Source organism: Pristis pectinata, chromosome 38 (assembly GCF_009764475.1).
Source record: "Pristis pectinata isolate sPriPec2 chromosome 38, sPriPec2.1.pri, whole genome shotgun sequence".
Classification (NCBI taxonomy): domain Eukaryota; kingdom Metazoa; phylum Chordata; class Chondrichthyes; order Rhinopristiformes; family Pristidae; genus Pristis; species Pristis pectinata.
In genome coordinates, this window is record NC_067441.1 from 3464117 (window position 1) to 3490207 (window position 26091).

Consider the following 26091-nt stretch of genomic DNA (forward strand, 5'->3'; position numbering starts at 1 on the left):
ATCGAAATCGAGAAACGACGTTTACCCGTTGACCAATGAACATCGGGAGAGTGGGCGTTGACCGAGGGAGAGCGGGAGTGCGCAGGCGCGGGCCTATTCTGACGTGCGCAGGGCGCCAAGATGCTGGAGGCTGAGTGAGGCGAAGGCCGAGGTGAACAACGCGCTCCGATTCCTGGGCACCGTCGCACCCATCCGCGGTCCCCAGTGCTCGCGTCGTCGGTGCGGACGGACGACGCCTCGACTCACCGATGGAGGAGCCGAGCCGATTCTACATGATGTCTTCGTTCGGTCAGGCGCCGCGCGAGCGAGGTGGGGGGTGCTCCGGAGCCTTTTTTCTCCCTCCTCTCCTTCCGCCGTCTGAGTGACAGCGACGCCGGCCAATCGGAGGCCGAGCTGTCCGTGACTGACGTGGGTTCGGCCAATGAGGGTGGGTGAGCGGGGCGGGGGGAATGGCCGTCCTGCCCCTTGGCCGCCAACCGTCTTTTTCTGGCCGCCATGATGTGACGGCGACGCCGATTATTAATCGGGTTCTCTCCCCTCACCGCCTACATTAGTCGGGCCGAGCAGACTAATCGCCTCGACTTTACCTCACCATTCGCGTCTGTCACCGTGTGGGGAGGGGAGGGGGCGAATAAAATCGGCGTTATGGTTGACCGGGTGGCGGCGGCGGGCAGAGCCGCCAGGAAAGGCCGTGGATCGAGCAGGCGGACTAGGCCTCACTCGCGGTCTCCACAAACCTTCCCCCCCCCCCCCCGTCAAACATGTTAAAACAGCGGTTAAATGCCTAAAAGGGGTGGCGCCGGGTGTTTAATTCGGCGGGGCGTCGTTCCCATTGTGATCCGCACATTTCTCCCTCTGTTTTTCATTAATTCTTTTAAAACGAGGGCTTTCTGTGTCGACGCCTCACACTGTAGTTCCGGGGGGGGGGGGGACGCTCTCGGGGAGAGTTTCATCCTTTCCCCGCCCCACCCGCCATGTGAACCTCCGGTAATCCGGCAGCCGCCGGGCGTGCCGGACGGTCGGGTGTTCCCTCGCCGGCGCCCGTCCGGGAAACGTGGGGTCAAGGGGGGAGCCTGGATGGGGGTTGTCAAGGTGGGTGCTCTTGGAAGGAGGGGAAGCCGAGGCGGGTGTGGGGGGGGGTCGGGGGGGAAGGGGGGTCGAGGTGGAAGGGGGGTCGGGGGGAGGAAGGTCGTGGTGGGGGGGGTCGAGGCGGGGGGAAGGGGGGTCGAGGTGGAAGGGGGGGTGGGGCGGAAGGGGGGGTCGGGTCAGAGGGGGGAAGGGCGGAAGGGGGGTGATGGTGGGGGGGTGGAAGGGGGTCGTGGTGAGGGGGGCAGGGTTGGGAGGGGGGTTGTGGTTGGGGGGTGCGGTGGAAGGGGTGTTGATGTGGGTGTTCCGGGATGTGGGGAAGGAGCCGAGGTGGTGGGTTGGGGGGGGGGGGGGGGGGGGGGGGGGGGGGGGGGGGGGGGGGGGGGGGGGGGGGGGGGGGGGGGGGGGGGGGGGGGGGGGGGGGGGGGGGGGGGGGGGGGGGGGGGGGGGGGGGGGGGGGGGGGGGGGGGGAGCCAGGTCCTGATCCATCAAGATTCCCAAACACTGGGATCGTGGATTATCGGGTTTTACTGTTTATTTGGAGGTCTGGGTTTTTAATGGAATTTCCAAGTAACGTGGCCTGCTGTAATTCCAGCTGCTTACCAGATACAGCGTTGTGGATGATGCTACCCCCTGTCTCTTCTGGAAGGCATCACTTCATCCTTTATTTCTCCCATAAATGCAGCATCCTACAATTCCATCTCTTCCAGAGGTGGTTGCATTTTGCCCCCTGCAATCCCACCCTATTTGACAACAAATTGCATCTGTTCTCCAGATTGCTTTTAATAAATTTTCACTTGTTGCGATGGAGATTTTTGTGTAAGTGTCCCATTGTAATTCTGTTGGAGAACATCATTTCCTCATGCCCTCGACTGCATTAAATCCCATGCATGCAGACATCTGAATTTGTTTTTTTTTTTCAGATGAATGTAAAAATGTGGTATTGCAAGTATTAAGGCTTGGACCAAAGTAACCAGGCTTTCACATTGCACATAGTGGAGTGTGTAAAATGCCAGGAGTTCAGATGAGTTATTCCAACTTTTATACCCCCGAGTGAGCAGAAAAGTTATCATGGCCATTGTTTAAAGAGATAGAGGAAGTTTTTCCTGGCAATCTGAAACATACTTAACTCTTGAGCAACATTAAGAAAACAGATGAACTGATTGCTACCACGTTGCTGTTTGATGGAACTTGCCATGCACAAATCGGCTATCATGTTTCCCACATTACATCACTGACTGCACTTCCCACATTACACCACTGGTCGCACTCCTATAGCATTGTATTGGCTTTAGGCTGCTTTTGGGAATACTGAATGGGGTTGGAAAAATGCAAGTCTGACATCACTGGGTCATGCAGTTAACCAATCATTGAATTGTCCTCGTATGAATTATGTGAATTTGGGGCTTCGGAGATTGTACAGGGCGTATGGCAAATAATTGGACCTTTAGCCACTCAGTGCTGTGTTTACTCTCCACCTAGTGCCTCCATTTTTTTCATATAAATCTATTGGGTAACTATTCCCTGTTCATTGACACCTTTCCATCTTCCTCTTAATCTATCCATACTATTTGCTTTAACTGCCATCCCACCACTATCTAAAGATTCACCACTAAAGTCCTGAATTCCCTGCTGAATTTCTTGGCAGCTACCTTATGTCCTTGATCTTGTCCACATCTGGAAACATTTCTTGCATCCATGATCATAACATCTGTTAGGTCACCCCTCAACTGCCTTTTTCTCAAGAAAAGGCATCTGCTTCATTCATCCTTTCTTGATATGGTAGACCCTTGCAATCTGGTATCATCCTTGGATGCACCATTGCCTCTATATCTTTTTATAATGTGGCCAGCCAAGATCCAACGTAGATTTAGCTTGTCTGGCATAGTAACCACGTTCCAAAGCTGCTAACAAATCCATAATATGGTTTTATGTTTGTTGCTTCCTTCTCTCTATTCGACAACCAAAGTTTTATGCAACTATTGGTCTTGCAACACATTCGTTTCAGATGTGAAGGTGCAGGAAATCTTGTGGTTAATGTCACTTCCAGTTTGCTGAATATTGTGAAATGCTTTTACAGAATTTTGCCTGCAAGTATAAACTAATGCATCATGTATACTTCATAGCAATTATTGAGAGAAGGGTGTGTCAAGGTTGGAAATTGTGTAGTCTTCGTTTTAGGAATTAATTTAAAGCTCTGGGACTTGAGCTGTTCCTTTGAACCTTGGAAAGATGGTTATTCAAAGGTGCTTAAGGTCACTGATTGTTGGAGACCATCTCTTTCAGTTGGATACGTTTATGGCAGTGACCTTTTATTGTACCATGGTTTTCAAACTTTAACACTTGTGAAATCTGATTTAAGAGAATGTGGAATTGTGCATAACCTTTGTGAATTAGATTCTGCTCAGTTAGGTAGTAGGAAACTATCAATAAGGGCAAGAACACCTTCTTACTTGTGTGGCAGGCGTCTTGGGCCCCAGAGAAGTTTGTTGCTTTCATTTTTCAACATGTTCCCAGCCGTCAAATTTTGAGAATCTAGCCAATTTATTCCTGACTCCACAAGACCCATGTGTCAGGAGTTATAGCTGACATTTTGTTGAACTATGAGGAAAGGAAGATGATGCCAAGCGTGCCATCTCTCTGGTATATTCTGTCAATGATTGGCCACTATATTGGTCCTTATTCTGATCCTTTTTCTTGTATTTCCCGTTTTAAGATGACTTTGGGCAGAAGAGGAGGAAGAGAAGTCGCTGGAGCAATGAGACGTCTGATCAAAAGACGGTGATTCCTGGAATGCCAACCGTGATTCCGCCAGGTCTGACCCGTGAGCAGGAGCGAGCTTATATCGGTAAGGATTCACACCAATGTCACTACTGGTAAACAATTCGCGTCATAAGGAAAGGAGATTAGTATCATCTTGGAGAGGCATGTATTGCAAATGTTCACTGCAAAACTTTTTAAAGTTGCGATGTATTTGCTGTAATCTCATTAAGTTATTGAATATATTGGGGTGCCACAATAATTAGTTTATAACTCGGTGAGCTATATGTTTATCAAACATTTGCCTTCTCATCTTTATGCTCATGGCTTCTGCTTTTACAGCCGTTGAACAAGATGTTGTTAATATAACATATTGTAAATGAGTCTAGATTCTGTGCAATGTTCTGTTTGGATCAGCTAACGTTGTCACAAGGTTTGCAGTAAACCTAAATATAGTGGGTGTGTGAGATGCTTGCATTATATCCAACTGGATTCTGGTGAGGGATGTGACCAACAGTGCAATTACAAATTATGTCTGGCCACAAATGGGAAAGGCATTTTGAGCTGTTTAACATTAGCCTGTGTGCCTGCCGGGGCAGGTTAATCTGCTTGCATGTAGGAACAATGCAAATATTGGAAGGGTAAAATCAAATACTACGCTGGCACAAAGAATGTACAAGACACAGCAGCAAGTCATGTTAATCTGCAACTTTTGAATTCTCTTTACCTAGAGCTCCATTGCTGTAACTTCTGGGTACTTGTCCAGTAAATCATCGGTGTACAAACTGTCATTTAACTACAGTCAGTGTTTCAAAATAATTTAATTTCCTCCAAATGTTCTTCTAAATTTTCTTGTATTAATGTTTTCCATCCCCTCACTTTCTTCCTTGTCTTTCCATATTTTGGACATTAATTACAATGAAAAACATTTGATCAGCCATGCATTTGGTCATTGTTTCATGTGCACTTGTTCCTGCTTGCACAGGAGCTTTTATTTTGAGTGAGCAGACAAAACCATGATTTTGGGATCTGAGATTGAGAATTTGAGAGTCCAACAAGCATTAGTTAAGATGTGAAGCTCCTTGCCTGACTACTTTTAACATATTTCCACCTTTTGTAGAAAATTTTATATAGCCAGGATTACTATTTGAAAAATGATGTAGTCTCTTAAGTTTCTAAAGATTTAAATAGTGCTGATTGTTTTTGCCTTGTAGGTATTTTGCTGCAGTGCCATGTTGACTTTATAATTTTCCATTGCATATTACTGAACAGATGCAATTCCTAATTACCTGTATTATATTCTTAATTGGATTGGGTGTTAATTGGCATATCAGGAGAGGTCTTGAGTAAGCTTACTGGGTGTCCTGCCTTCTAACTAAACCCTGAGTCAGCCATCTTACAAAGCTTTATTTAGTGGCAGAAAAATAAAAAAAAACACTAACATGCATTGAAAGTTCAACCTGTGGAAAAAGTTACCCATCTGCTTCTGTGTAGCCTTTTGGGTGTTGTTGCTTGATGTTTGCGCTGTTCCAAAGGCTGTGCTCGCCAGTGGTTTGTGGCACTTGTTCTGTGTTGCCAGTCCCATTTATATTGCACATTCAATATGTTGTGTGCTTGTGTATCAGTGAGGTGACCTAAGGCAACATGACTTAGATTGGGAGGCTGGTGTATATTAATGAAATTATAGAGCTCTGTGTTCTTACTCTAATTATATCAGGAAACTCTGATTTTCTCTGTTCCTTAAAGTCTGGATATTTCCCATCTAACAGTAAGTACATCAATATGGCCTGCTGTTGAAGGTCAATTTGTCTAAAACAATTACTGTGCATATCCCTTTTGTCGTTTGTATCCAAGTATCACACATGGGACCTGGATGAAGAAAGAAATGTTTATATTCCTTGCAGTAAGCATTTTGTAATGTGACTGCTGCCCACTGTAGTTTGAGTTCAGCTAGTCTAAACAAGTTGTCCTCTTCATTCATATGAAGGAAAGTTTATGAATTTCTTCATTTCCTTTTCTCTTCCCAATGTCTTATGAGCAGCTAAGTTATTGATTTTTGAGCAGGCCTGGACCTGGTTATTTTTGTCCTTAAACCAAGGGAATATTTGTAATTAGAAGTTTTACTTCTGTCATATTGCAGCTTAGTAAGATGGCTGAGAGTGTTTAGTGGAAAATAGTGGAGCGAGTCCTGTGTATTACCTGTGCTACTTGACAGATGTTGATGCTTTACTGGCTAGAAGATAACAGTATCAACAGATTTAGCAATGGTTTGCAAAACGATTCAAACTGAAAGAAAATAAGTTTTGGGTAATTGTTAACCTCTTTAAACTAAGATGCTGAATCTCTTGGTCCAGAGAGTAACTGATCAGTTTTTTTACTCTTGTAGTGAGTTTGCAATAAGGACTTCTGGTGAGGTCACCAGTTGCCTGGCTAGTGATTTTTTTTTTGCCTGACAAAATGAGGAGGAAATTGGCCTCAGTCTATATTAGTGCTTGCTGGTAGTGGGATATCTGAAGAGAGTAGAGTCAGGCTCCAGAATACCATTCTCTTTTAACCCACGCAATTGCTAACATGTTAAATAGATTGGTAGGTAAAGTCACCCGGGAGGCATCTTTTCTCAGAATAAACCATTTCTGTATTATCTCACATTTGCAGACTCTTGCCCTGTGATATGTACATACTTGTTTAATGCAGTCCCATGAGGCGTACCTCTACTGAGAAGTTTTACCGGTAACGGGAAAGGTTTTCGCTTGCACTGCCAATGAGCATTTCCTCTCCATGTGAGAATTTTGAGTAACACCAATGAATTGGTCTTGTATTGTACAGCCATTAAGCACTGTCCAGCCAGAGCTGAGATGAACTGAGCTCTCTATTGATTATTTCACATTAAGCTGTGATGTACAGGGATTGATACAGCGCTATTGTTTACTGGATTGAAAACAAGAAACTGCAAATTTCAGCATTTCATGACTGAGACTTGATTAATTGGGCTTGTAATACTCTTTTTCTTCCTCTTCTTCCCTGCCCCTCCTCACCCCCACCCCCACCCCCCCAAACCCTATGTAGGTAAAATACATTTTTATCCCCTGTATAGGTTTTTGGTTATTTTGTCTGTCAGCTGTGCACAACCACCAGATTTTACCTGTTAAGTTGTTAATTTGATCAATTTTTTCTTACCATTAAATTGGCTGTGTCCATCTCTACCTAGCCTTCAAATTGGGCCCGATAGTTACATGACCAGGTGTTAATATCAACAGGGCTGGAAGAATCAGATGGCCCCCTGAACCCAGACTAAATTGCTACAGTCTGGAATCTGGATTGGCCTGTGATTCATTTGTCAAGCTCTAGCCTATCCCAATTTTCATGGTTGACCTTAAGACACTAGGAAATTTTGTATGATACAGAAATGGTTCTATTTGAGGTGTGTGGATGTTTATTACTGAGCCTATTTGGGAAGTGCATTTTGAAATATTAAAGGGGTTTAAATTTGGCTTCCTTGATTGGAATAAGAAAAAGGCTGATAACTATTTTTAAATTAAAGTAATTCTTCCAGCCCTGAAGGAGCCCTAAAGCTACTGACTTAAATCAAGCTTTCTAATTTAATACACTTTTCATATTGTGGCAACCCTAATATTTACTAGTCGTAATGTTAATGTTTTTTTTGACACTGTTACAGAGCTCATGTTTTAATGGTATCTGTATTAGGATTGTGTTGCAACTTGGGCCAAGCCTCTGTTCAATGTTAATGAAATGCCTCATTTCTTGTTTTTATTTTTTGACTAATATTCATGCTGTTGAAACGTTCATTGCACTGTCTCCAAGCTCCGTGCTGTGTGTTGATAACGATTTGAGAATTTATGTAACTTTTCTTTTCCGTCCTTTTTTTTCCTAACCTGGTTTCTTCCAGTGCAACTACAGATTGAAGACCTGACTCGCAAACTGCGTACCGGAGACCTTGGTATCCCCCCAAACCCTGAGGACAGGTTGGGAAAGTTTTAAACCAGCTGACAGTAACAATTTTCCTTTTCAATACTTGGTGTCATCGCATAAGAAACGTGTGATGTGGTTTTATTGGAATGGTTAATCTCACAATTATGGTATCCTTTACCTGACGCTATTTTCAGTACAGGAATGGAAATGGTCACCTTTATTACTTTTTTTTCTCTTGAAGTTAAACCATATTAACTTAAGTTGGATAGGGGACAGCTGTGGTCTAAGTTCATAGTTTTTGTTTTTCTGATAAGGGATAGTTTAGAGGCAAGGCAGTGAATTAAAATAATATTCAGTGAATAAAGGTTTGGTAACTTCTCGTCAGCTACTGCTGGTTCTAGTGGCAAAACTTTGTTTGATCAATGTGCCCTTGAATTCCAGTCCTGCTGTGGTTAAGGTGAAGGCTCCACAGCTTTGCAGAGAGGGTGTCATCAGATCAGCTCCAACGTTCTTGTTCAGCCAATTGCATGATCTATATACGTTGCCAGGGCCTAGTAGTAAGGGCCAACGTCTTCCCCCATCCATCTCAGTCTTGCACTATCCAGCTACGTCTTGGTCCCGATTTCAACTTCCTGGTGTCGGAATTCTCATTTCACTTCAGCCCTATTGTGGGTCTTCCTCTTGCTGCCCCTGCTTTGATTCCAACAAGTGGCCCCTATTTCTTCTGGGTGTTCAAAATACACAAGGTGGGAAATCTCTTTCAGCAGAACCCAACATGTCCTCACTCTGGAATGCTACTTAAGTTTGAAAGAAAGAAAGTACTTGAGGCTGTCTTGGCAATTTGCTGGAATTTGGAAGCCATCACCCCAGAAAAGCCTGTTGCTTTGATTTATCCCAGTCAGTTAATTCTCATTACTTCAAGATAATCGTCAGGATATGTCTGATACATTTCTGCTGGTCCTTTTTTTATTTCAAGAGTCCCACTTCTTCCAGGTTGGACATGGATATTGACAGAACAAGCTGTCCTGAATAGCTGTTACCTGCATCTGTGCTTTAAAACGGTCTGTCAGTCAAGTTAGACAATTTACCTCAAATTTGCTTGAAGCACTTTTGCCATGAAGTTTACAATGAATTGGTTAAAATCTAGTTCAATTATACTTTTTTTTTGGCACCTGCCATTTTCCAGAGCATAGGTTGGTGTGATATTGCAACAAGAATAAATGCAAGAAAAGCCTTTGGTGCTTAACAGGTGCAAGCATTTTAATCAACTAATTATTGAGGCAACTCCAAGGGTGGTGTGGGGTACATTGCATTGTTCACAGGCTACCTCTTAACATTACTGAGTCTTGTTCAACAGCCTTCTAATGTGAACGACTCTTAATTTCCATCACAGGAGGGTGGAGGGAAATGTCTTTATAAAACTAACGTATATTATAAACACAACTGGTGTGGTTACAAAACAATATTTTGTTGCTTGCCTACTAGCACAAAATGAACCGAGATCTTCCCATGTAGATTAGGAGGCCTGTGGCCTTTTAAGATCATTAATGCGGGCAGCACATTCCTGCTGACTTGCCTTAGGAGCGATAATTTGTGAGGATGTGCGAGAGAGAAATTTCAAGCGACTGTCTTATTGTGTCCCTACCCATCTCTTTATCCCACCCCTAAACCAACCAGGATACAAACTCTGAGCATCCTTGCTCATGCATAATGTACTGTTAGCTTGATTAAATTTAAGGTCACCCTCTTAACAATGCTATTTCCTCCTGAAATTAGTTTTAACTGTGTTTAGTAGCTGTAAAACCATCTTACTGCACGTGCTCTACATTAGTGCATGGTTTGCCAGGAATTTACATTTGGGACCTTTTAAATGCTCTTTGTAATCCAATATTCTTTTTACTATGCTCCATTGCTTACTTAACTGTTTATTTTCCATTTAACGAATATGTCACAACTTGAATCCCATAGTTACATTCTTTCAGTTTGAACAGTTTAAGGTGCTGGTTTTGGTTGAACTTTTAACTTGCTGAAATTTCATTTAGAGTACTTTCGGTTTGCTGCCTTTTTTTATGGTGACATTAGGAGGTGACCACAGCTGTCCTTCAGTAATCGTTAAAACTGTAAATAGGTTTTTACTGAGTAACAGCTTTTCTTATTGTAATAATGAGAAGAAAATCTTGCTTTCTCATTTGCATGCTGACAGTCTAAAATGTTCCATTTGAGCAGGAAATCCACTGGTCCTGGTCAGCCAAACATTTAGGTACTAAGTTGGAAGTAGAGAACCATGCTTAAGGACTATTGTTGCAACAAGAATATCTAAAGTACTTCCGCGTTACCAACTCATTTGATGAAACAATTGATTGCTGGAACGACCAGTATTAGCACATATTCAACATTACAGATATTGAATGAAGTACTCATTAAGCAAACAGGTCACTTGCAATGGTAACACACCAGACAGGTAACTAAATTGTAGGTTTCCACTTCTGGGAAGTGGCAGGTGCTAGGATGATCAGTTGGGAGCCTTCTTCATTCCATGGGAGGGCGCATCAGAAAAGGGCAAGCTCAGTGCGGCTTCAAACCATCCTATGACATTGTGGTGCTTTTGAGTTAATCCTTGAAGAGCCAAAGTAATTGGGCTGATGCACTGAGTGTAAGACCTGGCTGGAAATTTCAGGGCCCAGTTAACAATCCAAGATTTTTTTTTATTATTAAAAGTCTGTTTCCACTGGTAGGTAGATAGAGATAGCATTGAGCCATAATGCACAAAATGGAACGTTCCCTTAGAAAATTGTTACTAGGAAATGGAGAAAGCGTGGCAATTCTAAATATCACTCAGAAGTAAAAGCTGCTCTACATGACGGAAGTGCCAACACTAATAGATAACGGATTAAAGGGGTGCAGGGATTTAAAGCAATTTTTATCACTAGAATGAAATGTACTAACAAATTGGACCTAATGGTTTGCTTGCTGTGGTTTTAATGAAAGGAGCTGCAGAAATGGGTGCATTGGTTGTGATCTACAGAAATTCTGCAGCAGTCCCAGAGGTTTGGAAAATAACAAATGTCTCCCTTTCTTGAAAAGTGACATACAAAGTGGGGAACAATAGGCCAGTTAGCTTAACATCTGTCATTAGGAAAATTCTGGAAACCAAAAATTAAGCAGAGTTAATGTGGTTCTATGAAAGGGAAGTTGTGTTTGATAAATCTGCTAGTGTCCTTTGAGGATGTAACATACTGGGTGGGTAATGTGGAACTGGATGTGCTTGGATTTCCAGGAAGGATTCGATAAAGTGCCACAAGTGGTTACTGCACAAGATAACACAAGGGGTTGGGGCACAAATATTGGCATAGGGTAGAGTATTGTGTAACTAACAGAAAACAGAATTCAGATAAATGTATTTTTGGGATTGACAGTCAGTGCTGGAGCCTTAATTATTTATAGTCTATTATTGATGCGGATAGAAGGAATGGAGTCTATAATGTAGCGAAGTTTTACTGATGATACAAAGGTAGATGATGAGAAAGTGGTGAGAAGAACAGAGCCAAACGAATATAGGTTAAGTGAGTGGGCAAGAAGTTGGCAGGTGGAGTATAATGTGGGAAACTGTGAGGTAATCCCTTGGGAAGGAAGAATGTAGAAGCAAATTATTTAAATGGCAGTTAGTGCTGCAGTATTGCAGCTCCAGGGACGAGAGTTTAATCCATTCTCTGTGACTGCTTGAATTTCCTCCGGGTGCTTTGATCTCCTCCTTTGATATCCACGTGACCCATTGGATAGGTCAATGATTTTTTTTTAAAAAATCAAGAAAGAGTTGGTAGCATGTGTGAAAGAATAAGTGACAGGGTACAGGGAAAGGATGAGAGGAGAATGGGATTGCTACCATCAGAGCAATGGAAGATGGAATCACCGAATATATTCAAGGTAGAGATTGGCAGACATTAAAGCGACAAGGAACTCTAGAGAGATGGGTAGTGATGAATCATCCGTGATCTTGCTGAATGGCACAGCAGGATGAGCTGACGCTGTCCTCTTTCTTGCTTTTCTGAAGCATTGGTCTCAGCAAGGGAATAGTTGGATGTCATGCTTGGTGAGGAGAGAAATTGACTAGGATTTGTCCTCTTGATAATTATCTGGTGAGCAAGGAGCCATGGTATCCTTTACTGAATTTCCTGCCAGGACTTGCACTTTAAATGGCCACCATTTAGATGAAGCATCCAGTTTACTCATGCCCTGGGAACTGCTTAACAGTGAGTCAGCACCTTCAGTTGCAGAGGGGTAAATAAAGACAATTAACTTGACAAATTTTGTGTGCAATTTCCTGTCAACAGCTTTAATTCGTGATTGTGACTTTCTTTATAGTGTAATAACTTGAATTCTTGTTTCTTTGGGATTAAAACTACTTTAAATCTAGACTTCTAAAACTTCAGAGCACCAAAGTGAGGTCTTCGGTTTTAATTGGAATTTGTGTTTTCTATCCTACCTTCCTGTCAGATCAAACCATGAGTGTTTGTAGAGAGGAACAGAGGCCTGAAGTGGCTGCAGGACCAGTTGCTTTCTATTGGCTGTCTGCAGCACAAGGCAGACTGATTACATTTTCCATTCTGCGTTATGCCAATGTCCACTTAGTAATTGGGTGGTCTCAATAGTTTAAAAGCAAGTTTGGATTCTGTGAGCTGAAGCTGCACAGGTTAGCTCGAAGGTATTTGTCCTTGAGCTTCAGCACATGGTGTCTAACTAGCCAAAGTGATTGTTAACTAGTATTGAAAAATGTGCCTCAAGTTCTTAGGGTTGTAACGATGCTGAACCAGCAGATTCATTCTTCTTGCATGTTCACCAAAGGTATGATTGAATTCCTAATCTTTTTGATTGATTCCTTGCGGATTTGGATCAAATGGATATGAACAAGTGAAAAAGAGATTTTATTTTGAATCATTCCGCCTTTCATTTGGATATTGTACATGTTCAAATTTCATTTATGAAAGAGTAGTTGCAACCCTAGCAATGACGAGGCCTGTGTTTATAAGATTGAAATGTTTAATCATACGTATATTGACGTACAAACCCCTGATTTCCTTTTAACCAAAATTCCCCCTTTGACTCCTTTCTAAAACAAAACTTTTAAAAATTTATATTTAGAGCAAACTAATAGCAGGGTTTACAGGTGCACTGCGTGGGACCCAACCTGTAATGCATGGTTTGGAGAGAAGCTGTGCTTTTCCTGACCATTTTTCTTCATTTACTTCTATACAAAAAAAAGGGGAAGAGTGCAAGCTTGGGACTGCCAGTAAGGCTTAACATGTCTCTTTAGCACAGATCACAGAAGGTAGCAGCGCTAGTTCAGTAGGTGCAGGAGAGCTTCAGTCGACATCTGAAGAAACCGGAAAAGGCCATTCCGTCTTGAATAACTCCAATATTTAAGTCTGCTGATTGTACCAGCCACTAGACAGCTCCCACCACCCCATCTTCTCCCACCCCCCACCCTCCCCCCAAAAATTCTATTTAGTACATAATTTATCTTCTGTGGCAGGTTAATGTTTTTGCTTGAAGATTTGTAAGATGCTAGCTGAAAGTAAAATTTTACAAGGTCACCGTAGGAATAAGAGAGCACACACATTTATAATTAATGAGCTGTGTGGTAAAGCAAGTTCCAAAATCCCCTTTCCCTGTAGGGTCTGGGAGGTGGTTGGAGGGAAAGCACCTCTTGTTGACTTGAGTCTGTGTTCAAAGTTCAGAAGACATAATATGGAACAAAAAATGTGTTGGGGACATACTTGCACAGAAACTGTGCCAGTGGCAGATGCAGAGTATTCTTGATCTCGGTTTAATGCTGATGCAGGCACATATCCCACCCCTCATTCAAAACCTGGCATGCTTTTAGTGATTCATGGAGAATAACTGCAGCTAACTGGAGAGCAGACGGCGATCATTAGGCTATTGTTATTCTTGTTTATTAGTAGAATGCACATGCCTTTGGGGCCTGGGCTTTGCTTCTCTGCATATAAAGTATTTGAGAGTGAATGTGGTATAGCACTGCCACCTGAGAAATATTCCTATTGGCACTCATCAACCCAAGTCTCAAAAACATTAGTGAGTGGCATCTTCATATACCTGCTGTTTCAAGTCTTGATACACTTAAAGCCTTTGGCAGCCCAGAGTTTCATCTGTGTATTTCTCTGTGGAACTGTAGTTGGATTTATTTTAACAAACTTTCCATTTTATAGAATAATGAGTCTTGAATCTGAGAGTAGTTACATTGGGAATGAAGGAACAGGGGGAATTAATGGCTGTTATCAGAATGTTGCGTGCTTTTGTCTCTGGGTGTATGGCATAGACCCTAGGGAGTTAGACATGAAGCTTAAGATTATGGTCCATTTATCTGTTTACATCTCTTAAATAGTTGAGGCAATGATCCAAAACCAGCCAGGTCCACCGTGTGTAAAAACTGGCACTGAGTGGATTGGAATAGAAGGGCCCACTGGAGAGCCTGTTCTTCCTATGTTGTCATCAAGTCAGTGCTGCTTTCCTTTGACTTCTTAATCTGCTTTGCTCTTGAAGGGAATGAAACCAAAAATAATCTTAGCAGGTTGGTCACTGAAATGAGCAAAGGATCATGGAATTCAATGTGCTTGGGTATCTGTAAAGCATTGCTAGTCCCAGTTGCGTTTTGCTCTGTTGCTGTCACAGTTGTGCATGGGTGGGGTCAGGACTCGGGACGTACACAATCTGCTTGTCTGGGTGGAGGATGGTGGGGTCCTGATGGGATTTTCCTGTGTGAGTGCAGTCTGCTTAGTCAACAAGAGGGGCTGACCTGTCCTGCTTAAGTGACCTCAAGCTTGTTCTACAGTGTGAAATGTTACTTGATATTTTCCTAAAACTGTCTCATTAAATCCCTGTTCACAGCCTTAGTGCAATTCAAAATGACTCTAGCTTAACCTAGCTACTGCCTCTTCAGTCAAGAGCGTGACTACCGAGTGTTCATTGTGTTCCGAGTGCAGACAGTGGTGTTAACCAGATTAACTGTTCAGGAACCATAATCAGCTCAGGTTAACAAAGTTTCCTCATCTCGATGCCGCCAACCAAATTGCTAAAGCCATGGTAAACACATTTTGGGGATAAGGTGTCTCAGTGAATTAGGAAAACGCAGGAGAGATGTTTTAATTAAACCATGAAATAGAATTACTAAGGTGAACCAGTAACTAGTGAGGTGAATGTGACAGTTTGTGATTCCCTGCACAGGTCTCCCTCTCCTGAGCCCATCTACAACAGCGAGGGCAAGAGGCTGAATACTCGTGAGTTCCGAACTCGGAAGAAGTTGGAAGAGGAGAGACACAATCTTATTCAGGAGATGATTGCCCTGAATCCTGATTTCAAACCCCCAGCAGATTACAAGTACGTAAAAAGCATTTAATAGGTTCACTCGCCCTCCCACTGCATGAATTGTGTGAGATGTGGGAAGAGTACAAGGTTATAAAGTGACAGGTTGAGGGTTGAGTGGGAATGGGGAGAAAAAAAAGGAAAGCAAATGTAAAAGTTTATTATAGTGTTTAAAATATTCCTCCAATGCAATAAAGCTTAAGGATTTTCGGGGAAAGCAGGTTAAACCTAAAGGGACCTGTGTGGAGCTGTATGTGAGAAAGGGTGGTGAGTGCTTTGCTCAGGTGGTTCTGAGGGGAACTCAAAAGGCCTGTAAAAATGCCGAACAATACTTATTGGTGAGCAAGTGTGCTTAACCAATCACCACTTTGCAAATGAGGGGAGCATTTGGATCTGTAATGAAAGGGGTAGAGGTTCTCACCCACCTCTGAACTTGAAGACTGGGAAAGCAGGCATCTGACTAAATTATTGGCACAGATGTGTTGGTTTATTATTGTCACTTGTACCGAGGTACAGTGAAAAACTTGCATACCGATCACACAGGTCAATTCATTACACAGTGCAGTTACATTGGGTTAGTACAAAGTGCATTGATGTAGTACGGGTAAAAACAATAACAGCACCGAGTAAAGTGTCACAGCTACAGAGAAAGTGCAGTGCAATAAGGTGCAAGGTCACAACAAGGTATTACGTGAGGTCAGAGTCCATCTTGCTGCCTGGTTTGTAAAGCCTCCCTATCACTACTTGCTTGAAGTATCAGGAAATGGACCCAATAGAAATCTGCGTGGCTCTTATCCTTGGAGGAAAGTTTAGAATAACCCTTCAGTTGCTGGTGTCTCTTACTGGAAGCTTGTCCTAGGACCTCATTGTTTGGATGCAACGATAGTGGCAGTAGTTCATATTTGGTAAACCTTGCCCCCTCGTGTGTTGGTTTTTTAAACTTCCATTCCATTTTACTTTCCACAGGCCGCCAGCCACACGTGTAAGTGACAAAGTGATGATTCCACAGGACGAGTACCCAGAGATCAACTTTGTTGGACTACTGATTGGACCCAGGTAAGGAGCTCCTCTGGCCTGTTCTTCAGCTAGGAAGAGTAAACCTTTGTGGTGTAATGAGCCCATTGACGGTTCTGTGTTGTGCAGGCAAGTGCCAGGCCATGTGTTGTGAGGCAAGGGCACTACTTGTGCAGTGATGGCCATGCATGTTTTGTGCACAGAGTAAGGAGAACTTCAACCCTCTTGCAGCGTGCTTCACTAGCAATTCATTATCTTTTTGAAATGTAGTTGCTGTTATGGAGACCAAGATGGCAAATGAGTAGTTTGTCTGGTTCTGGTGATGTTGGTTGAAGTTTACCCAACCATCAGGAGATGCCGTTGAAAGTCCCAGCCAGAGGGTTGCATAGCACTTCCTCGTTATAGCACCAGTTTAGATTATAGCCTCATCCTAATTGAACCGACTAAAGACTTGGGTGAAGAGTCCTGGTGCTGAGGCACTTTCAGTCCTGAATTTTCCACTGTGCAGTTGACATTGGCTTCCCTCCTTAAGAGGAAATATTTTTAGAAGTTGGAATGTAGCATGCATAGGCTTGAGTGCTCAGGTGAACCCTTCCTCTCTTTCAGGGGCAACACACTGAAGAATATTGAGAAAGAGTGCAATGCCAAGATCATGATCCGAGGGAAGGGTTCAGTGAAGGAAGGGAAGGTGGGACGGAAAGACGGGCAAATGCTCCCTGGAGAAGATGAGCCACTGCACGCGCTTGTCACAGCAAACACCATGGAGAATGTGAAGAAGGCAGTGGAACAGGTAAAGCCGCCCCACTCAAATCGCTCTGCACCTTGCCTGCTCGTCTGAATACAGCCAGAGATGAGACCCATTGGGCTACTTGACCACTAGGTGCATCCCTGGGAGCCTGTACCTTGTTTCATTACAACTCATTCCAGAGTAGATCACTGGTTTGTAATCAATAGTCCCAGTGACCACCCAGTTTGTGATTGAAAAGGCTCAGAACTGCATTTGCGTATGTGATGGTCAGGCAGCTGATCATGTACTTGGTTGGAATAGGACAGTCCCAGCTCTGTACACGTGGGAGTTTTTTTATTCAGAGGTTTGGGTGGCTTAAATTCCAACCAATGAATCAAAGGTTTTGGGTCACTGCTCTAAACATACTCATAAAGGAGAGACATTGGATGGTGTCTGTGTACAGACCCATGAGATTTGATAATGCCCCTGTGTCATTTGCAGTAAAGTTAAGGGTTGGCGTACTTTGAAGTACAATGATTTATTTGGGGTTAATGCATTCAAACTACAACCTGTGTTAGAACCTTAAAGAGAAAACATTCCAAAATACTTCATGAGAGCATAAGTTGGGCACTAATCTGGCATGGTCCACAAGGAGGTATTAGGACAAGTGGCTAAAATCTTGGGTCACAATAGTTTGTTCTTGTGAAGTATATTTAGAGAGATTGGGGTGCGGGGGGTGGGCATTGGTGCTAAGGAGGGAATTCCAGAGCTTGGGGTCCCAGGCAACTTGCCAATGAACTTAGAATCATAGAATTGAAACAGGTCCTTTTGGCCCACCTCGTCCATGCCAACCATGATTCCTGTCTTAAGTCATCCATTTTCCACTCTCTTGGCTGTGCCTTAGACCATAGTAATGTGATCCCATATCAGCCAGCTGGTGTAGGAACGGATGCAGCTCTGATTAAAGGTACTGCTTGTTCTGTGCAGATCCGAGGTATCCTGAAGCAAGGGATTGAAACCCCTGAGGACCAGAATGACCTGCGGAAGATGCAGCTGAGAGAACTGGCTCGACTCAATGGCACCCTGCGGGAGGATGACAACAGGTACTGTTTTGTACACCGATCTACACACAGATGTAGTTGGCAATAACACCAACTATATGCTCTGCAGCCTATTGTGACGTTAGTAAAAAGCACGTGTATTATCAGGTACACCAGAGCCTGGAGATAAAAGTGGGAAACAGGACCCTGTGGTTCCTTGAGTCTGCTTGGGCAATCATTGGCCTTGGCTCTGTGTTCCTGTCTGATCCTCCTGACCTTTGATTTCCCCTTTGAGCATAATTAGATAAATGGGACAAAGTGCCAAACAGTGAAACACTTCCCATTTCACCCACCAACTGGAATTGCAGGTTAGATTCAGTACACGAGGAACAAATGCCCATACATAAAGCCCCTTCCTGTCCATGTGAATTTGCAGGCAATGAAGAACTATCAGGCTGCAGATGCTGCTGCATTGTAGCAGTCTTTAAATAGCAAGCTCTCACAGCCGGCACTGCCATTCAGGTATAGGTTGAGGGATAAATGTTCTGCAGGATGTAGGGGCGAGCTCTGCTTTTCCAAAATAATGGTCAAGAGAGAACAGGCAGGTCCTTGGTTTAGCATCTCACCTTATAGGCTGCCCTTCCAACAGAGCAGCACTCCCTTGGACCTGTTCGCTCGGATTGGGGCTTGAACCCCCAACCCTGACCTGCAGAGAAGGTGCTGCTGCCTAAGTCAGGCACTTCAGCTGTGTGCTGTTTGAAGCCCTGCCTCTGGCTGCTACAAACTAACCATAAGAAGACACTTGTTTACCATTTTGGGCAAATAAGGCCTGTTTAGGTTATTGCTGATTAGTTTTAAATTAGGAAAGTGAATTTAAAAAGAGTGAGGGATTTGTGTTCTCCATTACAACCCTGTTGAGTCAGTTCAGTTGGTGCCGAGTGCTCAGTGAGCTCCTTGGCCCAGGTTTGTGTCCTAAAAGATGAAACCGTGCAACTAAGATCAGTCCCTTTTGCTGAGCAGGATCCTGCGGCCTTGGCAGAGCACTGAGCCTAGAAGCATCACCAATACAACACTGTGTACAAAGTGCGGTGGGGCCGGACACATTGCTTCTGACTGCAAGTTTTCCAGGTCAGTAACTGTTGTTCTGAACTCTCAAAAACCGGGGGGTGTTGCTTTACCCTGGGGTTACAGGTGGTAAAGGTTCAAAGTCTCCACGGGCGTACAACTTTGTTTTGTGGAAGTGTGTGAATTGATTGTGAAGTGGGGGTGGTTGTTGAGCGATTTGTTGTGATAATGTGGTGAATTGAATGGACTGCTTTTGGCAGCTAGTTACCTTGTCTTTTCCTGCTGCATGGTTAACCCCCTGCAGTGGGGCCTCCTTCAACAGGCCGGGTGACCCGCAGTCGGCACAGGACAAGGCACGGATGGACAAGGAGTACCTGTCATTGATGGCTGAACTGGGAGAAGCACCGGTTCCAACATCGTCATCATCAGCGGGACATCCAAGTACCTCACAGCCCAGTGTCCCACGCACCACAGGCCCCAGTAACACCCAGCAGCAGATTCCAGTGAGTCGGGGCATTTCTTCCCCCCCCCCAACCTAAGTCCTGGTTTGTGGTGCACAGATGTATCAGTTGGTGCATTCTCTTTACTCTCTTCAACCCCTTTCCTTTTGTCTCTTCTTCAAACCCTTGTCCTTCCCAATTTTTTTCCTTTTTTTTGCCCCCCCCCCCATCTTAAAGATGAGCTTTTCCCCTGTTTATTGCCAAGCACAACCTCATTGTTCTCTCTATCCCTTGTCTCCTCCGCTCATTACTGTAGATCGTCAGTCACACTGTGTGGAAAATGGGCCCACCAAGAGCCCAGTGACCAACAACCCAGTTACACTAATCCCATCTTCTTTTTGCTCTCCCCGTGTTCCCATCAACTTCCCCCAGATCCTACCATCACCTAAACACTAGGGGCAATCAGCAACCAATTCACCTGCCATCTTTGCATTGTGTAAACCCACACAGTCGCAGGGAGAATGTGCAAACTTTGCACAGACAGCACCAGAGGTCAGGGTTGAACCCAGGCCACTGGAGCCGTGAGGCAGCGGCCCTACTAGCTGCAGCGTTGTGCCCCCCACCCCCCTCTTATTCTTTTATCTTCTGATGTGATGCCTCCCAGTCTGCTGGGCAATGAAGGCCTGTAATTGATGGACTGTTTTAGAGTCAGAAATGGGCCCTTCAGCCCAACTGGTTCATGCCAACCAAGGTGCCCACCTAAGCTAGTCCCATTTCCCCATATCCCTCCTAAATCTTTCCTGTCCATGTACTTATCCAAATGTCTTTTAAATGTTGTTATTGTACCTGCCTCAACCACTTCCTCTGGCAGCTGGTTCCACAAATGCATCACCCTCTGCGTGAAGAAATTGCCCTTCACTTCCCTTTTAAATCTTTCCCGCTCACCTTGTATCCTCTAGTTTTTGGTTCCCTTTCCCTGGGGGGAAAAGACTGTGTGCATTCACCCTATCTAATGTCCCTCATGATTTTGTATATCTCTGTAAGGTCACCCCTCAGTCTTCCACACTCCAAGGTGCCCAACCTCTCCCTCGAGTCCTGTCAGCATTCTCACAAATCTTCTTTGCTTCCTTTCCAGCTTAGTGATGTCCTTCCTATAACAGGGCGGCTAAGGCTGTGCACAGTTTTACGGCCCAAGTAAGCAGATGCTGCACCACTAAGCTGATGTTTGTCACAGCTTTAATGTGGGATATGTCCCATGGAGTGGCAGTGGAAGGGTTAATTGAAATGAAACTCTGGTGGGGAGTGCCGTGGATCGAGTGAGGAATGCCAGAGGTGCGTGCTGGTTGCACACACCGGGAGCTCTTGGCTGTCTACCTGGGCCTTAACTGTGGGCTAGCGCTGTGGGGGTGGGTTGGAGGGCAAAGGTCATCTCTCCTCCTCTCTCCCCTTTCACAGAGCAGACCTCCGTGGATGAACTCTGGCCCCTCGGATAGCAGCCGGCCTTACCACGGGATGCACGGCGGCCCTGGGGGCCCGGGAGGGCCGCACCCCGGCTTCCCTCCTCCGATGCCCAGCATGAGCGGACATCCAATCCCGCACAATCCCAACGGGCCGCCGCCGCCTTGGATGCAGCCGCCGCCGCCTCCGATTAACCAGGGCCACCCGCCTGTGCACCCACCTATGAGTAAGTGTGAACCTCGGTGGCTGCGTGTACCCTGGGCCGTCTTCAGCAGGCCCAGGTGGGGGTGGGAGCAGTGATTATTTAGTGGGTGGTGGCAGGTTCTATGGTCGGAGCCCAGTACTGGGGCCTCTGGCCAAGGTAGTTCAAAGGACAAGGCTGCTATAATTTTGCAAATAAAACATACTGTGCAACTCGGTCAATAAACACAAAGAGATCATGTAGAATGCAAAACTGACACAGACAGAGATCTACTTGCTGTTGTTCTCTCCCCTTTGCACCAGTGGAGGGTTGTTTAATGGGCAGTGGGGAAATTGGTGTTGAGCCCAGGCAACTGCCCTGCACGTTGTGGCTTTTTTAGTTGAACGAAAAAGCCCCGAGCAGAGGGTCAGAGTGCCGGACTCCTCCAGCAGCGGGAGAGATGATGGACAAGCCGCTGGGTGATGCTTGGAGAATGGAGGAGAGAAGACTGGTTGGGAAGAGTGTGAGTGTGTGTGTTTGGGTGGGGTGGAAGATGGTATCACGGGTTTCAACGGCAAAACGTTTTGCTGTGGCTGTATTTGGCACGTAATCATGCTGCTTAACGTGGCGTGGGGAGCACTGAACAGTTCTGACATGGCGCGCGTGTGGAACAAAGGCGCAGGCACTGTGCGGATTTACAAGGATGTGACCAGAACTGAGAGGTTTGAACTGTCAGAGAAGGCTAAACGGGCTAGAGCAGGAAAGGGTGAAGAGCTGAACAGGCGGAGATCTTTAAAGCAATGAAGGGGTTTGATGAGATCAATTATTAAGACGTTTCCACATGTGGGTGAAACCCAAAAGTATGAGCTGGCAATATAAAATGGTCCCGGATAAATCGGGGCCAGAACTCTGGAGAAACTTCTTCACCCAGAGAGTGGAGGAAAATGTATGAAATGTAAGCGAGGGTTGGTCGTTCGGCCCCTCAAGCCTGCTGCTGCACTCCACAAGATCGGCTCGTCGACTCCCTCGTCCACCTTCCCACCTGACCTCTCAGTTAAAAACTCTCTGCTGTAACTGTAAACGTATCGGCCACTGAGCATCCATGGCCCTGTGGCATGGCTCCCACAGGGAATGGTGGAAGTGAATAGCCAGGGAATGTTTTGGGGAAAATGTGGGAGGAAAGGTTGTGGTGTTAGGGGTAGGTGGAGCTCGGTGGGAGGAGGCTGGTGTGGATCGTACTTCAACTGCATGGGCTGTGGTTTCTGTCGTCAATGTGGTGGAAGGGCTATGAGCTGCCTCTCCGTCACCACCTCCCCCCACTCACCCCACCCCACCCCCCAACCCTCTCCTGCTGGTACCACAGGCTAGTAATCAGGTTGAATTTCAACTCTTCTGTTACCTGAACTCCCCTTGTAGGAAGTCAGTCACCAGGCAAAGATAAAATACCGATGAGCAAGCTCGCATCCCACTTCCCCTTTTTTTTAATGGACATTGCCAGTCATTTCTGCGCTGAGGGCCTTTTGAGACCGTGACCCAGTGATTTTGTACAGGCGACTCCTTGTCGTATCTGTTTAAAAAGGTTTCTGCTGTAAAATGAAGCCTCTGCGTCCACCTCATCACAACCTCCTTTGTGTTTCTGTGACAGACATGATGCCCCATCCGATGGGGATGATGCCTCCACCACCCCCACCGCCAGCCAGCCAGCCTCCACCCCCACCCACCGGCCCCATTCCCCCTTGGCAGCAGCAGCAGCCGCAGCCACAACCACAGCAGCAGCAACCACCGCCGCCACCTCCCAGCAGCAGCATGGCCTCCAGCGCACCCTTACCCTGGCAACAGAGTGAGTAAGGATGCATTTCTACACTTTGTTTGTTATTTTGGAAAGCCTTCAGTAAATGCTTGTTAATGGGCAGTGATCTGTGGTTAATCAAAAGAATCGTTCACTCTCAAATCATGCTGGCTCGCTTGCTCTCTGGCTGTCTGTCTCTGGCTGTCAGAATTCCTGTCTCTGTGTGTGTGGCTGTCTAGCTCCCTCTGTCACTTGTGTCCATCTGTATGTGTCCCTTCCTGTCCCTGTCTATGTCTGGCTCTCTCCCTCTTTATCTATTTGTCTCTCTCTCTATTTATCCCTATTTATTTATCTCTATTTATCTATATCTTTCTCTCTCTCTCTCTCCTCCACCCATTGCTCTGCCTGCCTGCCCGCCCTGCTTTCCGTCTGTGCCTCTGCCTCCCCTGCTCTGTCACTGTGCTTCAGCTTGGCGAACTCCATGCTGACAAGAACAAATTAGCTGCCCTCTCCAGTGCAGGCCCTGGGCCTCACTCTGTAAACTTGGAGCTGCCGGGCAGCTCTGCTCAGCCGCAAGTCTCCAGCCGCTCGTCAAACTCTGTGCAGGCGGGGTCAACCTGCCTCAGTAACAGGCCTGTCCTGGAGCTGAATGCCCAGTTTGTGCGTAGCACTCACTTTCCAAGTGACTGCCTCTGTGCCTCTCTTGCTTCTCTTGCAGATACCAACACCACGACGACTACTACGGCGACAGTCCCTCCGTGGCAGCAGCAGCAGCAGCAGCAGCCGCCTCAGGCCCAGCCCACACCGGCCTCCAGCGCGGCCCCTCCTCCACCGATGCCTGCCGCCCCTTCTATGGTTCCCCCTCCCCCTGGGGTCCAGCCTCCCCTCCCTCCCGGAGCCCCTCCTCCACCGCCCCCCCCTCCACCCGGCACAGCCGGTATGATGTACGCTCCCCCACCCCCGCCCCCCATCGACCCCGGCAACTTTGTAATGATGGGGGTAGGCGTCCCAGCAATGCCCCCCTTTGGAATGCCCCCCGCTCCGCCCCCTCCACCTCCCCAGACTTAAAAGACCCCTTCCTGAGTTACCCGTACCCTCGAAACATGTACAGATAAGGACGTTCACTCTAAAGCAAGCTGGGTCACGGTGTCATGACTGATGCAGAAACTCGCCAAGACACGCTTTTTGTTTTTTTTAAGATTTTAGAATAAAACAAATCGTAGGCACAACTGTAAATGCTAGAGGACGGCCTCTGTGTCTCGAGGGGACAGAGAGCCTGTTGTTGTATCCAGCTTAGAGGATGTAACAGAGTCTCCTGGTGCAGTTGGCTGTTGTTGAGAGGGTGGGGGGATGGGAGGGTGGTAGAATTGAGTGGGAATGAATACAGTATTACTGGCTATTAACGCCGCAAGCAGTTTCTCTCATAAATATACCATCTCTCTGAAGTTACCTGCGTCCGAGTGCTCATCTCTGTGCCAGCTGTGTTTTTAAGCTCGGCAGCTGGCCAGCCGACTATGGGTGTTTGTAGTCAAAGAAGTGGGTGAAGGGGTTAGAGTGAATTGCCATCCCATGGCTTGCACTCATTTCCCCCTCCCCCCCCACCCCCCCCCCCCCACGTTTATAGAGGGCGTGCGTGTGAGTATGTGTGTGCGTGCGTGCGAGTGCCTGTGTCTTGTGCGTTCCTGAACCTTCAGAAGCTGCATTAGTGATCTGGAGGTTACTAGGCTCCCTTCTGTGTCAGCTTTGTTCTGACTGAGAACAGGCTTAATGTCTGCTAGAGAAGGTTGTCTCTGGTTGAACCAGTGCCCACTAAATACAGTTGAAACGCCTGTCTGTGCTGATTGTGGGTGGGTGGGAGGGGATATAGGGATCAAGAATTTGTGTAGTTGAAGGCAGCAATATCTTGTTGTTCTCTCCATGATTCAACAATCAGTTCAGAAATTAGAAAGTTCCACTTGCAAAATGGCTTCCCAGGTGTTTCCAATGTGCTGACCATGTTGGTAACCCATGCTGGGATCCGTAGGCCATCTCGACAGTGGCTTATTTCAGTGCAAAACGGCGTAACTTGTTCTGGCGGTAAATGTTGCACAGCGATCGGAAGTTGTTTTTCTTTGTTGTTGTTACACCAACCAATGATCTTTCCTGGTGTTCCTCGCCCTCCATCCCTTCACCTGATTTTCGGTGCTACAAGCAAGAGAGACACGAGGAGGAGGAAGAGGTCTGTGCTTTCCCCCAAACCCAAAATTCAGAATTTGCAAGCACCCTCCTGCTGCGAGGAGGTGGATGGGGTCTCTTGCTCACTGCCAGATCCTGAACCAGAGAGTCCGTGGTCCATTGGTGCAGCAGTCGTTCCCTCGGTTGCCTCCTGCTCTGCTCTACTCCCGTTCTCCAGGACAGCGCCCCTGTCAGACTTGGGGGGTAGGATTGTCCCTTTAAACTGTCTATTGTCTTGGGGGTTTCGCTCTGTAAAACGTTCTTGCAGGAATGGTGTGTAAACTCTTTTTATTTTAGCTCGAGGTTGGAAGCCTGGAGCATTTCCAAGTTTGTTTCCTTGCGCTCTGTCTCAATGTGAAGCATTTAAACAGAGGACGATTCACAAAATAAACTCCTGTGTTTTCTTATAGTTTGTCAATTATTTTGCCCTTTATGGCCTGGTCTCTTGTGTACATTTTGCCTTGTGTTGAAAAGTACTCCTTTCTGAAAAAAAACCTCGGGAAATTAATGTCTATTGTTGGCTTTACAGCATAGTTTGCTGAAGCCTTGGTTGGCAGTTAGACGGTGCCTCATTGCATGTTGGACACCGGCCACAGATTTCAGCAGCAGTCTCTCATACCTCACTTTCAAGTGATCAGTTGATCTGCGTCAGCATTGCTTCTGAGCCACACCAGTGAGAACATGCTCCTTTTCCTATCCATCCTCACCTGGGTTCTTGCGGTCTCCACCTGAGCCATTACAAAGGGGTGTCTGTTTATGAACCACGTCGGTCTTTACACTGTAGAACATTCTATTTACTCATTCATGGGAGCTGATGTCATTGGCAATATCAGCATTTATTGTCGTTTCCACCCCCCCCCCCCCAAATTGTCTCTGAACTGAAGAGGCTGTGAAGAATCATTCACTGATGTGTCATATATTGGTCCTATGGCATAGAGGAGGAAATCTGTCTTCCTTGACGTTGCTATAAAAGGCCTCCTGATTCAGTCTGTTACTGTAGTGAGTGGGGG

The 26091-nt window shown here is 45.8% G+C and overlaps 1 protein-coding gene across 7 annotated transcripts; it reads left to right on the top strand.

Annotated features, from left to right (window-relative positions):
• sf1 (splicing factor 1) lies at positions 1–25490 on the top strand. Of its 7 annotated transcripts, none has more exons than XM_052045056.1 (12): positions 51–309; positions 3803–3934; positions 7754–7829; positions 15016–15168; positions 16120–16209; positions 16774–16957; positions 17882–17997; positions 18955–19062; positions 19304–19502; positions 20895–21123; positions 22724–22918; positions 23586–25490. In XM_052045056.1, the coding sequence occupies exons 1-12, from the start codon at positions 249–251 to the stop codon at positions 23933–23935; spliced, it is 1893 nt and encodes a 630-aa protein (XP_051901016.1). In that variant the 5' UTR covers positions 51–248; the 3' UTR covers positions 23936–25490. The 7 variants fall into 7 exon arrangements, with proteins under 7 accessions (XP_051901018.1, XP_051901016.1, XP_051901015.1 ...); XM_052045055.1 differs by having other exon boundaries at positions 65–309; positions 19322–19502; positions 22724–22922; XM_052045054.1 differs by having other exon boundaries at positions 65–309; positions 22724–22922; positions 23586–25201.
• Positions 25491–26091: the final 601 nt, after the last annotated feature.

Bases quoted from the DNA above. Each gene is read 5' to 3' on its own strand.
- sf1 (XM_052045054.1), top strand. From the start codon at position 249: ATGGAGGAGCCGAGCCGATTCTACATGATGTCTTCGTTCGGTCAGGCG. The intron at 3,935-7,753 runs GTAAGGATTCAC...GGTTTCTTCCAG, and splicing joins GCAGGAGCGAGCTTATATCG to TGCAACTACAGATTGAAGAC. The intron at 15,169-16,119 runs GTACGTAAAAAG...TACTTTCCACAG, and splicing joins AAACCCCCAGCAGATTACAA to GCCGCCAGCCACACGTGTAA.